Below are 17900 nucleotides of genomic sequence, written 5' to 3'. Positions count from 1 at the left end.
GTCAACCACGTCTGAGGGGAAATTGCGGTCTTTGAAGAAGGAGGCCATCTGGGTTGTTTGGTATTGGAATTGGTCCTCCTGGGAGCAGATGCGGTGGAGGGGAAGGAATTGGGAATATGGGATGGCATTTTTACAGGGGGCAGGGTGGGAGGAGGTGTAATCTAGGTAGCTGTGGGGGTCGGTCGGTTTATAGTAAATGTCCATGTTGAGTCGGTCGCCCGAGATAGAAATAGAGGGGTCTAGGAAGGGGAGGGAGGAGTCTGAGACGGTCCAGGTAAATTTGAGGTCGGGGTGGAAGGTGTTAGTGAAGTGGATGAACTGTTCAACCTCCTCGTGGGAGCATGAGGTAGCGCCGATACAGTCTTCAATGTAGCAGAAGAAAAGGTGGTGTCAGTGTAGCTGCGGAAGATGGACTGTTCCACATATCCGACGAATAACTGCTTTGCAAACTGGATGAAGGTATCCATCATGATCCCCAGGGTTTAGTACTAAAGCCATCAATGTTTTTAATAAACATCAACCGCTTTAGCTTGGGAGAACTGGGCACAATTTTGACATCTGCAAACAACCAAACATGGAATTGTAATCAACATTAAGCAACTAGCAATAGACTTGAAGATGTCATAGACAGGTTGGTGGAATCGCCAGATACATGACAGGTGAAATTCAATGCCAAAAAGCATAAGGTGATACATTGAAGACGAAGGACAGAGAATAGGATATAGGAGTAGAATTAAGCTATTCAGTCTGGTCGAGTCTGGTCTGCCTTTAGAACATGGCTGATGCGTTTCTCAAATCCATTCTCCTGCCTTCTCCCCTTAACCCTTTATCCTCTTAACAATCAAGAAGCTATCGATCTCGGTCTTAAATACACTCAATGACTTGGCCTTCATAGCCCCCAGCAGCAATGAGTTCCACAGATTAACCACATTCTGACTGAGGAAATTCCTTCTCATCTCAATTCGAAAGGGTAATCCCTTCAATCTGAGGATGTGTCCTTGGGTCTTAGTCTCTCCTACTAGTGGAGACACCTTCTCCACTTCCACTCCAGCCAGGCTTCAGTATTTTGTAAGATTCAATGAGATTCCACTTAGAGTCATAAAGATATACAGCATGGAAACAAACCCTTCAGTCCAACTCGTCCAAGCCGACCAGATATTCCAACCCAATCTAGTCCCACCTGCCAGCACCCAGCCCATATCCCTCCAAACCCTTCCTATTCATAAACCCATCATCCCTCTAAACTCCAAATACAGGCTCAGAGTCCTCAACCACTCCCCATATGACAAGCCCTTCATCCCCAGGATCATTGTTACCAATTCCTCTGGACACCCTCCAATGCCAGCCCATCATTCCTTAGATACTGGCCTAAAACTGTTCAGATCATTTCAAATGCGTTTTCATCAAAGCCTTAAACAGCCTCAGCAGTATATCTCTGCTCTTGTATTCTGGCTCTCTTGTAATGAATGCTAACATTGCATTTGCCCTTTAACTGCCAACTGAACCTGCATGTTAACTTTCAGTATCCTGAAAAAGGACTAGAGTCCCTTTGTGCTTCATGCCTTGCCTGTTTAGAAAATAGTCTGTGTCTCTATTCTTCCAACCAAAGCACACAACCTCACCATTTCCCACATTGTGTTCCATTTATCATTTTCAAGTACTTCTGTAGCTTCCCCCTCAGGCAATAATATCTGTTCCTTCACCTATCTTTACGTTATCTGCAAACTTAGCAACAATGGCTTCAGCTCTTTTGTCCAGATTGTTAATGTATACCGTGAGTAATTGTCCTCCCAATAGTGATCCCTATGGAATTCCATTAGTACTGGCTGCCATTCTGAGAAAGACCCCTTTACCCTACTTTCGGCCCTCTGACAATCAGCCAAACCTGTATCCAAGTCAGTACCTTGACCCTAAAACAATGGGCCCTTAATCTTATTTCGCAGCCTCCTGAGCAGGACTTAGTCAAAGGTCTTCTGTAAATCTAAATAGATCATGTCCACTGGCTTTCTTCTGTCTAACTTGCTTATTAACTTCTCAAAGAATTCTAACATATTCATCAAGCATGACCTCTCCTTCATGATGTTGTGCTGACTCAGCTTTATCTTACCATGCATTTCCAAGTACTCCATAATCTCATCCTTAATAATGGACTCTAAAATCTTACCAATGACCATGGTCAAGCTAATAAATCAATGGTTTCCTGTCTTCTGCCTCTCTCCCATCTTAAACAGCAGTGTTACATTAGCATTTTCCAGTTGTCTGGCACCCTCCCCAACTCCAATGATTCCTGTAATATCACCAACAATGCCTATACAATCTCCTTCAGAATTCTGATCTGATCTGATCTGTGACTGATTCACCTTCAGATCTTTCAGCTTCACTGAAACCTTCTTCTTGGTGATGGGTACTACACTCAGCTTTACAAAACAACCTTGATTATCCAAACGGGACCAGAGGGGAATATTTTGTTTGGATAACTGATTGTTTGGCTAACTGATAATGTTTTTACAAGATCTTGTTCAAATAATCCAAATTTGGATAACTGATGTTCGGATAAGCAAGGCTGTTCTTGGTTACAGAAAGGGTGCTGCTCCCGAGACTTCCACTTCTGATGAAGCAAACCATCTTTTCTCTTTACTGATGGGCTTTCTCTGCACTTCCAGTACTTTCTTTTTTTAACATGCTTACACTCCTGGAAGTGACCAAAGCTCTTCCCCATCAATTACACATCAGCAGTGCAAGAGGGAGATAAATTGTATCCAATTCTCCATCAAGCTAATTCTGTCTCAAATATTTAAAGTAGTTAAACGTAGGTTTTGCATAGGCATTATATAGATACACAAATGGTCTGCTAGTAGTGATAGCATAACCAATCACATGTAATCTCATACTTTTCTTCTTACATACAGCCCATCATGTCAGCCCAAATTTCAATCTTACTTTCCCAGGTGCAACAGCATCTTCCATGGATCCCAAAAAATTCAACTTGAGGCATCAGATATGTAACATGAATAGAAAGCGAACATGATACCATTTAAGACGCCAACTAGGGTTAAATTGTTCTAAATTCTATGAAAAATAAGTCATACTGACAAAAATACTTATTCAAAATGTTGCAATACAACATATTGCAATACAACTTTTTAAGGTGCAATCTTTATTTCTGATGGCTTAAACACAACTTAACTCAATCTTCCCAAAATGCCATCAGCAGCATGCTGACATTTTAACCACAGCAAATAAAATAAAATCACCCAACTAACAACATAATTTCAAACACTACTTTTCCTGGTCATAAAAAATGCTCAATCTCAATGCATTTCAGCAATTCATTACAAATACTAAGAGCTTGCAAAAAAAAATTCTGAACCTGTAGTAGCTTTTACTTTTAATACAGTTGCTGAATAAATTTCTCCCTGGCACAGAACTAGAAGATAACCATTTGCAATTTAAATTGTTATGATACACTTCTGCAGACACTCAGTACAACAGGAAAAAAAAAGCTGCAGACATACCTTCCTTCAACCTTTTATATAAATAAATGAATAAATAAATAAAATTAATAAAAACATACTTTAAAATTTCCAATCTCTTATCCAACAATTTCAATACCCGGAAACATTGGCTGAGCAATGTCACTTCAGAATTGTGTCGCTAATTATATCTTAAATTTTCAGACTCATTTATTTCTAAAATAGAAGTATTTAAGTGAACTATATGCTACAGGAATAACGAGGGTGCTGCTTGGTCCTGATCTGTAAATTGATCCTTTAAGAGCTCTCTTTATAATTATTTCTCTTTTTATTTCATTCCCCTCCAGCTCTCTAATCTTGGTTCTTTCAACCACATGCTTCACTTATTACAATCCAGGACATTTTCAGTTCACAGCAATAGCAGCATCAATATTAATCTTCTCAAAATGAAAAAAATTATAACTGAATACATTGCAGAAGAAACCTAATCATGTTACAAATCTCTATGATATGTAAAATGAACAGTAACTATCCTATCTTCCTAACATAAAAGGTTAAATAAACAGAGAACAAACAAAATACAAGAATAAAATACAAGGACAACAAAAAGTTTGTGGAGGTTTTGAGGCTCAAAGGGAGATGAAAAGTCAATTTGTCTTAACCTGTCTGAAAAACAATTACATATAAGTTGATCAACACTTCAGATACAAGTATGAATATGACTGAAATATGAAGTTTAATTATTCCAAATAGCAGACCGATTAAAGTTAAGCTTTTTGTTTTAAAAGTCATACATGTAAGTTCATAATATCTGAGCCACCTAGCATTACTGTGTCTTTATTCAAATCTTCAACAGCTTGATCAGCCAAGCTACCCAAATCTTGGATAAATATGGTGTTACAAAGTTGTGTTGAGTACTCATGAAGTTGATGGCAGGAAGGTAGAATTTGTTTGGAAAAATTACAGGAGGAAAGAGTGCACGGTCCCTTTACGAGGTGAAGTGATTTTCTAAGCTTAGAGATTTATACAGAAAAATGTGTCTGTAAGCAGCTGCAGATTACAGACAGTTCTGAAATTGAAACGTGTATCAATTGGCTGTGAATGGACACCTTAGGCTTTTTTGATGTTAAGGCAACCAGCTTGAATTTTAGCTTATTAATTTAAACCAGGCCCTTGATACCAAAACCCAATTAAATTTAAATCTAATAGATTTGACTACCTCAAACCAATCCAATTGTAAAGAAGTGAATAGGTCATCAAGGTATAACAGATGGCGGCATTTGGAAAATCAGGGACAGCTAACTGCCATCTGAAGAGATAACAACTTTCAGCTCTCACAGGGAGCACCATTTATCCATAAAAGGTACTATGGCACTTTTAGGTAATATTCCATACAATAGAAATTATAGACAAAACATCCCTTACAACAGGATCAGCAGAAGAAAAACTGGAGAGACAGCGAAGAAGGCAAAGCATTCCAGAAAATCCATTCTGTAAGAACTTTGAGAGACTAATTTATTATATTTTTATTACTTCGATTTATAAAAGTGGGATCTGTGTTCATTGGAACAGCATACCAGTAGAATTTAATTCAGTTAGGGAATAGTTAGTAGTTAGGGGGGAATTGTTCGGTTTGTTAGTGATTCTGTTAATTTGTTCACTGTTAGGGTTAAATAAATAAATTGTTACTTCTAAAGTGAATATCAGGGATTCTGTTCATTTAACCACACTTTTAAGAGATTACAAGGGGCAAGGCCAGTTTCCCTGGGTGTTTCAGGTTTAATTATTAGCAGGGAACCTCTACGCGCACCATAACAGGTTGGCTTAATTATCGGGACGTTTGACCTTTTCCCCTTCATTACAATGGCAATATTTCAATAGCACTGAAACACAACAATTAGGAACAGAAGTAGGCCATTTGGCTCAAGCCTGTCTGACCATTAAATACAGTCATAGCTGTTCCTCTATCTCAATGCCATTTCCCCACTTTCTGTCCATACACCTCGATGCCTTTAAAATATAAATAAAAGCCTCTCTCTCTCGAATTTACTCAGTGACTTAGCTTCTACAGCCTCCTGTGGATGCAGAATTCCTCAGATTCCCTAGCCTTCAAGTCAAGAACATTTTCTCAGCTCAGCTCTAAATGGCCTACCCCATATCCTGAGACTGCGTTATCTGGCTCAAGAGCCTTCATCCAGTGAAAACATCCCTAATAGAATTTTATATGTTTCAATCAGATCCCCTCTCATCCTTCTATACTCTAGTGAATACAGGTCAAGTTGAACCAATATCTCCTCATAGCAGGAGTATGCTATCCTGTGTATTCGCTTAGATGGCTTCCACTGTACTCCCTCTAAAGCAAAGTACATTGTTTTTTAGGTATGGAAACCAAAATTGCACACAATACTCCAGGTTTGGTTGCACCAAGGTCCTGTATAATTGCAGTAAAACATCCCAACTTTTGAACTAAAATCCTTTTGCAATGAAAGCAATATACCATTTGCCTTCCTAATTGCTTGTTGCACCTATCTGTCTTACATTGACTGGTGGACAACAAAACCCAGATCCCTTTGAATCCACAGTTCACAATATATCACGATTTAAAATATTTTTTTTCTATTGTTCACACTGGAGTGTATAACTTCAGCTGTTCAGCCTTCTTAAATGTACAGACTGCTGCAGTGAGTTGAACTCTTCAACAGATTTATATTTAAAAGGAGAGAGAAAAGATTATCTTGGTTTCCAAATACAACATCTCGAAAGCAAACATGACAATTGGAGACATAATCTTAACTATATATTTTCTTTTTTGCAATTGTACCTCTTAATAACTAGAGAACAACTTTTTCGCCTCTGTGACGTGATCTGCCAGCACAATATTATTCACTGACTCAGAAATCTAAAGCACATGTGTTTCTGGTGCAAGTGATAATACACCTCCATTTACCCTATGCAGAATTAATCTACATATATTGAGCAAAAAATTTAAGTCTGAAAAAATGCAAATATTCATTCATGACATCAGATAGCCACAAGAAGCATGTGCATATGCACCAAAGATGTCACCATGCGCAACTGACAAAACATCCAAAGAGGTTGGGGTCCTGATGGAAGGGAGACAAAGGCCTAGGGTGCAGGCATGCAGCACCTGCAGCCAACCTCTTTTTTTTTTGCTTGGAAGTGAACAGAATGCAAGGGGGAGATTGGTAGACCACAGACAAAATGAGAGTGACAGGGAGGCTGCTCGTGGAGAAAAGTGAGAGAAATGTTGCAAAGAGCAGAGCTATTGTGGGAAAGGAAACCAAAAATCTTAAAATAGATCCTGTAAAAAAACAAAGTACCAACAGAGATTAACAAAAAACAACAATGATGCAGATACAATTTTAATATGGAAGAGGACACCGTTGAACTTCCAAGATTTAGTAGACAATGCAAATAAGCATGTTAATGCAAGTCCATTCAGATAAGTAATGAAGACATATTCATGTTTCCAACTTCTTAATGGCAGTTACAAGAACAGGTCATAGGTTAAGAATCCTGCAGCAATAATTTCAATTGACTCCCAAAACCTGTCTACCATCTGCAAAGTACAAATCAGGAGTGTGATGGAATACTTTCCACTTTCCTGGATGACTGCAGACCCAAAAATACTCAATAAGCTAGACACGATCCAAGTCAAAGCAACCTGCTTGATTAGCACCACATCCATGACCATATCCATCTAAGGATAAGGGCAGCAAATACATGGGAATTCTACCCACTTTCAAATTCCCCTCCAAGCCACTCACCATCCTGCCTTGCAAATATATTGCCTTTCCTCCACTGTCACTGGATCAAAATCCTGTAATTCCATCCCAAATGGCAATGTGGGCCAACCCACAAAGGATAGACTGAGGCAGTTCAAGGCAGCAGTTCACCTCCACTATTTCAAGGGCAACTAGGGACGGGCATCTATGGCTTGCCAGCCATAGATACCCACAGTCCACAAATGATTAAAAACGAAATCCACAAACATTTAGTTCCTCAATGTTGACACTCAATAGAAGCGGTGTGTACCACCAACAAAATGCACAAAGCCCCCTCAGACTGCACCTTGTAAATGTATGTACACTTCCATCTAAAAGGACAGTAGACAGATTAAAGGAACACCATCATCTGCAAGTTGTTCTCCAAATCTCTCACCATGCTAACTTGAAAATATATTGCTATCTCATTTCTTCAGTGCTGTTGGATCAAAATTCTGAAAGTTCTTGTCCAAAAGTACTACAAATGAACTACGAAAGTTCAAAAATGCAGCTTGCCACCACTTTCTCAAAGACAATGAGAGATGGGCAATCAATATTGGCCCAGCCAGCAAAGTTCATGTCCCCTGAATGAATTTTAAAAAGACAAGGATACATGTCAGCAACATTCCAGTGATATTGAAAATCAGTCTCATCAATAGACCAAATATGAAGAAAGATACTCATGCAAAGACAGCACCCAGGATGCATACGTCCAGATTCAATCTTAACTGACAACCTCACAACCTCAGAAGACAAGTTCAGTGACATGTTGAATTTATTGACATAAATTAAAAATAACATTCTTGCAAATATTTAATCTCTGATAGACTTTGCAAGTTCACATATTGCCACCAGAAAGCCAGACTAGATGTTGGTATGCACATGACATACTTACAAAAAAGTGCACATTTCGACTAGCTGGAAGCTTGATTATCAACAATGAAGAATTTGCATAGATATTAATCAAGTGCATCTAACCTCTTACAATATTCAAACTTTTCTGCTGTATACCTCAATACAACCACTGAGACACCCTGATATTTGGTTCAACTGGAGCTGTACACTGGGTTTAAGAAGACATTTTGCATCAAGATTTGTAGTGTGGTTTTCTTTTCTTTGTAATTGGCCAAAAGCCTCATAGCTGTGCACTGGAATGTATTTACTTGATGCTGCTATATTAAAATTGTTCAAGGGTTATGTTACTTTCTACAGCAGAAAAATAACAGGGGTTATCCTGAAGAATCACGTAGCAGATCTAGAAGAGTTTTTTAAAATTGAAATCTGACAGTAAAATTTGAGAGAAGTGAAATTTAAGCGCCAAAGAAAGCAGTGACAAACTTCACACATCTTATTTTAAAAGGGTATTTTCTCTTTTCATTACTACTTGATAACTAGAAGTGCTTTTAACAGAAAATGCATTTTTAATGGACTGAATGAGTTCCCTGTCCATAGTTAATTTGCATTTTCAAACATGGATGATAATAGAATGCGAAATAGGAATGAGAGTGACTGAAAGCAAAAAGGTCGAAAAAGTTTGTGACAAGAAGTCACGTACACACTATCATGCAAAGCAGCAAAGTCACTGTAATGTGAAGAGCTTGAAAATTATAGCACTTCCAAGAATCTGTCGTGAAATGTATATGCTTCTAGGCCTATTCAAATGTGTGAAATTATTGGAAATTAAGTGGATAGAAATATTGATTTCCCTTTTGCTTACGTTCCATTCCCGTCAAAACTGCGCATTTGGAGAAAATCACCAAAGTGACCACAGCATTTCAGCATATCAGCTTCTCATGCAGTTATTGCAGCTAATACAGAATAAAATGAGTAATAACAACAGAACATGACCTTGCAAGATCATGTGTGTAAGGCAGAGAAGCTTCAGCAAGGGGACAAAATGTCAACACCCCTGAGTTATCATTACCACCTGAAAAACTGTTCAGCAATTTTGTTTGTCATTTATATAAACAATTTGTATAAGAATTTAGTAAATTTGCAGATGATACCAAAATTGGTGGCACAGTAGACAGTGAAGAAGATTATGTAAGATTACAAAGAGATCTTGATCAATTGGGTCAATGGGCTGAGGAGTGGCAGATGGAGTTTAATTTGGCAAAATACAAGGTATCACACTTTGGTAGAACAAAAAAGGGCAGGACTTGTAAAGTTAATGGCAGAGCCCTGGATAGTATTGTAGAACGGACAGACAAAGGGGTTCAGGTACATATTCTTTGAAATTTATGTCAGGGGTAGACAAGATGTTTAGCACGCTTGTCTTTATAACTCAGAACTGGGTATAGGAGGTGAGACGTCATATTGAGGTTGTACAGGACATTAATGAGGCCTCTTCTGGAGTACTGTGTCCAGTTCTGGTTGTCCTGCTATGGGGAAGATATTATTAAATTGGAGAGATTTCAGAAAAGATTTAGCAGGATGTTGTAGGGAACAGAGAGTTTGAGTTATGGGGAGAGATTGGGATTTTTTTTTCACTGGAACATTAAAGGTTATGGGGTGACCTTATAGAGGTTTATAAAATCATGAGGGGCATAGTTAAGGTAAACATCAAGGGTCTTTTTTTTATAGTGGGGAGTTCAAAATTAGGGACCATATTTTTAAGGTGAGAGTAAAAGATTTTAACAAGGACATTGTTACAGAGCGGAGGTCGACACCCTTCTGATAATTAAAACCAAAACACCCAAAGAAGCTCAACTCGTCTCATAATCTTATAAAAGAGTGAAAAGTGGCAGAACCTACCTCTAACACTCAATTTATTATAAAGGAGTGCTTAAATGAAATGGAATCCTTTCACCCACTCTATAATTATCAAGTAACAATTTACTTATCTAACTGCAACAGTGAAGAGATTAACAGAATTACTAACAAACCAAACAATTCCTCTAACTACTAACTATTCCCTTTTGGACTTAAGTTCTAATTGGGTGCTGTTCGAATAAATCTAACTCCCACTTCTATAAATCCAAGTAATAAGAAAACAATAAATTAAACTTAATCTCTCAAAGTACACACAGAACTTCCAAAGTGTCTTCCAAAGTGCTCCTCTGCCTCTCCAGTCTTTCTTCTGATGAGTCTGAAGTCAGAAATGTTTCCTCTGGAATTTCTTCTGTTCTGAACGCCTCTCTCCACTGAATTCTGGTATCCGGACGATTGTCTAAGAGTGCCAGGGACCTTTATGAATAGATGGTGCTTTTTTCCTGAGAGCTGAAAAGTTCTTATCTCTTCAGAGGGCAGTTGGCTCTCCGCCAACTTTCAAAATGCCCACAGTTTTTATATCCTTGAATACCTATCAATTTCTTTACAATCAGATTGGTTCAAGATCGTCAACGCTGTCAGATTTGAATTTGATAGGTTTTCAGTATTGAAGAACTTGATTTAAATTAGTTGACTAAATTTGAACAGATTTGACTTAATAAAACAGGTGGTTTGATGCAAAATGTTTCAATTCGGGTGCTCCCTGCGCACCTACACTTTAAACTGCTATTCAGACATCCATTTTAACTCTAAGCATTAAAAGACATTATCTTTTCAAGGGACCACACAATGCTTTTCTCCCACATTTACAATTTTACACACACCAACTTCACAACACATGAGGGGCAACTTTTTTTCCATACAGAATGGTTTGTGTATGGAATGATTTTCCAGAAAAAGTGGCAGATGCAGATACAGTTACAACATTTAAAAGACATATGGATAAGTACATGAATAGGAAAGGTTTGGAGGTACATTGGCAAAACACAGGCAAAACTAACTTGGTTTAATTTGGGAACATAGTTGGCATGGACTAGTTGGACGAAAAGGTCTGTTTATGTGTTGTACGATTCTGAGTCTATGACCTGTAATAAGTGCTTCAGGCACTTTCACAACAATGAGCATGGTGAGTTCAGAAGAAATTCCATGGTATTTCTTCTTAATTTTGGATTCTAAGTTCAATTTCCAATTTACAATTGAAAAAAACTAAGATCAGATTTATCTCAAATTCCAACTACTTGAGGCAACAAAACTGAAATCGGACAAGCACAGGAAGCAGTTTACGCAAGCCACTAACAGATCAAATAGATTTCTGGGCATTGTTATGATCCCAGCTGACTTTATTACTGGATAAATCAGATCCACACATTCCTGATGAAGGGCTTACGCCTGTAATGTTAACTCTCCTGCTCCTCAGATGCTGCCTGACCTGCTGTGCTTTTCCAGCACCACACTGATTAAGTCTGACTCTCCAGAATCTGCAGTCCTCACTTTCTCTTAAATCAGATCCCAGTCCGAAATTTGACTCGATAGGTCATTGTTTGTTTTGTTTTGGTTTTAATAAGTTGGTCCCTCACAAACATAAGTACAATGTTGCAGATTTACTTTTAACAATAAAACAAAAGTATATTTCACGCAAGAAATGAAGATAAAATCGTATAAATACAAACTATTTATACAGAATCCAAGTTTAGAGTTTTGAAATGCAAGCGAAAAGATGATCCCAAAACACTCCTGTACAGTACCCAAAGATACTTCTTGTACAGTCCCTTTCTCCAAAACTTCAATTACTTTATTTAACTGCGATTTATCTTTCATTCCAGAAAATGTTATTGTCTTTTCCTCAAGTTTTCATACACAGGAGTCTAAGCATGCACACCTTGAAATAACATCTTCAGGGTTTTATTTAAACACTTCTGTGTGGAACTATTACCAAACTCCAGACTCTATGGTAAGCGTTTTTTACAATTTTGTCCCTTTATCAACAGTACTGCTTTACACATTCATTTTCATCAAAAACTTCTGCAGAACTGCCCCAAAATGAAACCAAAAAATGTCTCTAGTTTCAGTGAGCGCTGCCCTCAGCTTAAAAGAAATGAATTCAGAAATTTCTAACAGAAACCTTGGTGCATCATTGTTTGCCATGCTTCATTGTAAACTTTAATGTACACAAGAACGCATTCGTTCTGGAACCTATTTCATAGTCAAGTTACTTTAAAAGAAATCACCATGTTTACAGATATACTTGCAAGCTAGTCTTTAACTCTCCTCAGGCACACAGGAATGCCTATATATCACTATTTCAAATTTTGACTCAACACCATGACTGAGGAAGCCAGGATGGGGCCATTCGCCACAGCAGATTCGCCGAGGACGCTTAGCCACCGACCAATGGCCATTAAAGACGATTCCGCAAATAAGCAGATTCACCGCTGACGATTAGCCTCACTATATAAAATTGTCGTTATATTGGTTAAGGTAGTGATTGCGTTGTTTCAGTAACAAGTCTTCAAATGGAAACAGAAATTATTAGTAAACGTGGAAATAAGAAATTTTACCACAATGGTTTTATATATGTTATATGTTTTTGATAACTATCCAAGAGTGATTCAAGTATTAAGCTAAGGCAATGTGAACAAAGGGGCCGATGTAATGGACGGATCCACACCAAGAGTGGCACTGTGATAAAAACAATAAATGAACACACACACATTCCTCTTCCGCAGCAATGTCCAAGTTGCAAAAGTGAAAACAAGTTTAAAACGTCGTGCAGAAGAATCGCAGGAAGTACCTAGTGTTCTTATTAACGAACGTGTAGCTGATGTCCCTCAGTCAGTCCTAGCATCTTTACCGATAACAAGTAGCATGAAGAAAATAATTTGACGAGAAAGGAAACCTTACTGATCTTCTTTATATCAGCCGGATAACAGAGCAGAAGAAAAATTTCTTTTGGCGGATAGTGCTCAGGTATATTGTATTTTAGCAAAAAGACTTGATGGAGTTCCTCTAATATTGTTTATACTTCTATCAAATAAGCAGCGTTCAACGTATGTATGCATGTTTGAAATGGTGAAGTCCTTGGTACCTAATCTCAAACCACAGTGTATCCATTGTGACTTTGAGCAGGCAGCTATCAGTGCTATTAGAGAATGTTTTCCTGAAGTTAGAATTAGTGGCTGTTCCTTTCATTTAGCACAAAGTATGCATAGACATATTGCTGCAGTTGGAGCAACTCTTCAATACAACACCGATCCAGATTATGCTTTAAATGCAAAAACGATAATTGCTTTGGCTTTTGTGCCACTTACTGACCTTGATACCTACGTAGAAGCACTCGCAGATTTTTTGCCTCAAGAACTACGACCAATACTAGATTGGTTTGAATTTAATTATATTGGACTCTACAACAGACGTGGCAGTAGCCGAAGGACACCTTTGTTTTCCCATGATATGTGGTCAGTCTATGAGACAACAATAAACAATGAAGATCGCACAAATAATCAGGCCGAAGCCGCTCATCGGAGAATTGCTTTTGAACTCGGAGCTCACCACCTGACCATATGGAAATTTATTGGAACGTTAATGAAAGGGCAAAAGGGGCGAAACTTATATATGGAACAGCTGACAGCGGGTTACCCACCACAAATAAAGCTAAAAAAAATTGAGACGCAGACAAGAGAATAAGAAAAATTGTTCTTGAATACGGTGAAAGAGATTGTTTGGAATATCTTAGAGGAATAACGCATAATTATCAAATGAACTAAAAATTTTCATTGTTTAATGTTAATGTGAGATTTTACTGCCATAATAATATTATTTAAAATATATTTCCTTTTTCTGGTTAAAGTTTGTAACTCATTTTTATATATAAACCAATAAAATGATATTTATTTTACTTATTTTTAATCAATATGTAGTATGTAGTTGTATAAATAAAGTGGACTAAGAAGTATGAAAGAACAGGTGGGAGGGAAAACAATCAGTACATATATATATATATATTTCCGGTGGCGAATAGTCTCCAGAGATCAAACGACCCCAGTGGAGAAATGCTGGTGGAGAACTGGCAGTGGCTAATCATCGGCAGCGAATCTGCCGTGGTGAATTGTCACCAACCCGAGGAAGCCAAGCTTCCCAACAGTATTTCACCCCTTCTTATACCTTTAAATATCGTAAGGCCAATCACAGTCTGATGTTCAAATTACGTAGAACAGAATCCTGTTGAACCAAAAGATGACTCCCTGTGTGCTGCTATGACAAACTCTGGTGGATGCCCATTCTCAAACTCAAAACAGAGCAGTTGTTGTTTCCATATTCCTGTACTGTAATGAGACCTGGACTGCAGATCAATAACACACAAGAGCACTGCAAAAGTTCTACCGAGAATGTCTTTGTTATATTTTCTGGTTTCAGCAGGAGGACTATCAAACAAACATCATGTCCTTCTTGAAGGCAACTTACTCCTGCTACCCAACTACAACGGATTGAAAACTGTGTATAGATGGCTGAAAAATGTCTCGTCAGGTCCTGTCCGTTCAACTCTTAAATGGTCAACATCCCAGAGGAAAGAAAATGTGCTACAATGTTACTCTGAATCTCTCCTTGATGCACAGCAACACTGACATTGATAACTGATAGGAGCTTGCTACAAATCTTTCAAAATGGTGACAACCTGTCCATTCAGCGATGTAAGGTAGAGAACAAATGCCTTCATGATGAAGCAGGTGACAACAGAAAAGGAAGCAAACTTTGAACCTCAAATCGAAAGATAACCAAATTAGCAAATTCAGTTCCATTATACTCGATCTCTCCATCCAAGTCATTGATAGAAGACTATGAATACTTGAGAACTCATCACTGGTCTCTGTAGCATTCCAGCAGTTAAGTAATATGACAAATGAAAAAAATTGCTTTATCCCTACTAATTGCACTCGGTTAACCATCAAATCTTTCATCCTTGCTAACGTTATCTACTAAAACAAACACTCATCTTGTGTTGCAACCTTTGATATGGCACTTTATCAAATGCCTTTAGGAAATCAATTCATCATAAAGTCTTTTCTGAGAGATGGCGTGCAGAATACTGATCTTCCATGAAATTCTGGTAACTCATGACACAACCAGCAGTGGTTGATTGAACAGTTGATCACACTATGATGGTGACTTAAGCCAATTTGTAATTGGAAAAGGATTGGTCAAGCCAACATATGAAGCATATGCTATAAGAACCACCTAAGTTGTTCAAAACATTTACCTTGCTTTTTAAATAATATTCCACAATGTAAAGAAATATCAAATTATTTCACTTCCCTAAAATTTGGTTGCCAAAAATTTAAGAACTGATGTTAACTGCTTGTCTCAGGACTCTCCTACCTGGTAGTGACAGAAGAGTTCTGTTGCTTGAGGAGAAGCTCGCGCTGTTGTAATAGAACAATTTCTCGTGAAAGATCTTCAGGGTTCCTAAAAAATACAAGAACACAAAAGAATGAAACAAGTCATTCTTTGCAATATAGTACCACACATTATTCTTTTAAACATTCAATTTTTCATGTTTCTGCATGAATAGCTACTTCAGCTGTTATCTATAGGTAACAAAAGTTAGGAATGGTTCATTATTTTCAACAAGCTTAAGCTATATTTTTAAAAATGAAACTACTTGATTAGAAATGTAAATTACATTTTCCACTAAAAAACCCTCAAAAATCCTTGTGCCTCTAAAAGCTATAGTGTGATACTTCAATATCGCAGATCAAAAGTTCAAGGAAACAATTACCAGCGGTTTGATTCACAATGAGGAACATAGAAAATCATCCAATTTAAAAGTACAGAATCCTTCAGGAAATCTCTAGCATTATAGCACTTAGAGAATTTCCAGTATTAATTAAATACTCTTTCCAACCGCACAAATGCACATGCTTGAAGCATTTCCCAAAAATGTTAAATAAAACCTGAAAGAACTGCAGATGCTATAAATCAGAAACAAAAACATAAGTTGCTGGAGAAGCTCAGCAGGTCTAGCAGCATTTGTGAAGGGAAATCAAAGTTACAGTTTCAAGTCTGGAAGGGTAACCAGACCCAAAACATTAACTTTGATTTCTCTTCACTGATACTGCCAGATCTGCTGCGCTTTTACAGCAACGTCTGTTTTTTGTTCCCAAAAATACCAAATATTTAGTGGAAAGGTTAGCCACTTCAAAGGTAACAAGCAGAATAGCTTCTTCTGTCACACTGTGATATTGAGCAAACATGAAATTTTTTAAGTTACACCAGAAATAATATGCGTGAGATCAGAAGAAAGTGGTCGGTCTCATGTTTGTAGAGTCTTCTAATGAAATATTACATTTATAAACCAAATACTTCAAGAAAACAAATACAAAATATTTAGAAAGGCAACATGTTTCAAGTTAACTGAACAATTATTGGCCAATCTATCAAAGTTGCAACTGATTCAGAAAATTGGAAGTGTTTTTGTTATTAATATCCACTCAATTGAATTGCTTCTCTGTGATACAGAGAAATAAATGGCTAAGTACAATTTTATGCTCATTAATAATATTAGTAAAGCTGCTTAACCTTGATAGCTAAGTGAATACTCCAAATGTAAATTTACAGTGGAATTCAATCAATAGATAATGCCCTAAAATGCTTGGTTTTAATGAATGGCCAATTAGTTGACAAAGTTATTCTCCATATACAGTCGTGTTGGAATTTGCTCTTTTGTTACGTTTTCAATCTAACAGAGCAGATGTACTTAGATTTGAAGGCTTTCTTTATTACTCAACAGTCTTTGCTGAACCATTATCTGTTGCACATTAATTTAGTGTTGCACATAAATGTAAAGTTGTATTGATAGCAGCAACACTAGATGAGTTAAGTAGCAGAATTCCTTCCTCACTACCAAATGTTATCAAAACATTAAATATACCTTTTATTTTCACCTACCAGCTTTCTTAAAGGCACAACTTTACAATAGGTGGCAGTTGGATTCCAATTCAAAAGCAATATTGCAGTGCCACACTTAGAACAAGTTGTTACTTGAGTTGGGTTTCTGCCCTAATACACAGATTGTTGTTGTAACATTTACATATCAGAGTAGCATGCATGATGCTTCCCCTATTAATGCACATTTCTACTTAAAGCAAAGCTAGGAAAGGAGTTTTAAATGGATTTGAGCATTCTCAGCTTTTAAACTTACTTCCTTTCCTTCAAGTTGTTCTTGGATTTTTTCAGAATTAACTATTTCCCCACAGTATGAAATGTTGCATTTTTAAAATAAAAAGCTGCAACAATACAAATATAGAACATAGAACAGTACAGCATAGAACAGGCCCTTCAGCCCACAATGTTGTGCCGACCATTGATCCTCATGTGAGGTAAACCTAATGTACGAACTCTCAAATTTCTGTGACCATATGCATGTCCAGCAGTCTCTTAAATACCCCTGAAGAAGGGCTTATGCCCGAAACGTCGATTCTCCTGTTCCCTGGATGCTGCCTGACCTGCTGCGCTTTTCCAGCAACACATTTTCAGCTCTTAAATACCCCCAATGACCTCACTTCCACAACTGCTGCTGGCAACGCATTCCATGCTCTCACAACTCTCTGCGTAAAGAACCCGCCTCTGACATGCCCTCTATACTTTCCGCCAAACAGCTTAAAACTATGACCCCTCGTGTTAACAATTTCTACCCTGGGAAAAAGTTTCTGGCTATCAACTCCATCTATGCCTCTCATTATCTTGTACACCTCAATTAGGTCCCCTCGCTTCCTTCTTTTTTCCAATGAAAAAAGTCCGAGCTCAGTCAACCTCTCTTCATAAGATAAGCCCTCATTCCAGGCAGCATCCTGGTAAACCTCCTCTGAACCCTCTCCAA

At 37.7% G+C, this 17900-nt stretch overlaps 1 protein-coding gene across 2 annotated transcripts in view; it reads right to left on the bottom strand.

Moving 5' to 3' along the window:
- mad1l1 (mitotic arrest deficient 1 like 1) overlaps window positions 1–17900 on the bottom strand; it is a 906958-nt gene that overhangs the window by 817463 nt on the left and 71595 nt on the right. For both annotated transcript variants that reach the window (XM_043711818.1, XM_043711819.1), the window contains exon 10: window positions 15401–15487. In XM_043711818.1, coding sequence (XP_043567753.1) covers window positions 15401–15487 — 87 coding nt within the window. The remainder of the gene's footprint in view (window positions 1–15400; window positions 15488–17900) is intronic.

Source organism: Chiloscyllium plagiosum, chromosome 21 (assembly GCF_004010195.1).
Source record: "Chiloscyllium plagiosum isolate BGI_BamShark_2017 chromosome 21, ASM401019v2, whole genome shotgun sequence".
In the NCBI taxonomy this organism is placed as follows: domain Eukaryota; kingdom Metazoa; phylum Chordata; class Chondrichthyes; order Orectolobiformes; family Hemiscylliidae; genus Chiloscyllium; species Chiloscyllium plagiosum.
The sequence above is the reverse complement of the archived record's forward strand: the minus strand, read 5'-3'. Positions and strand labels throughout refer to the sequence as shown.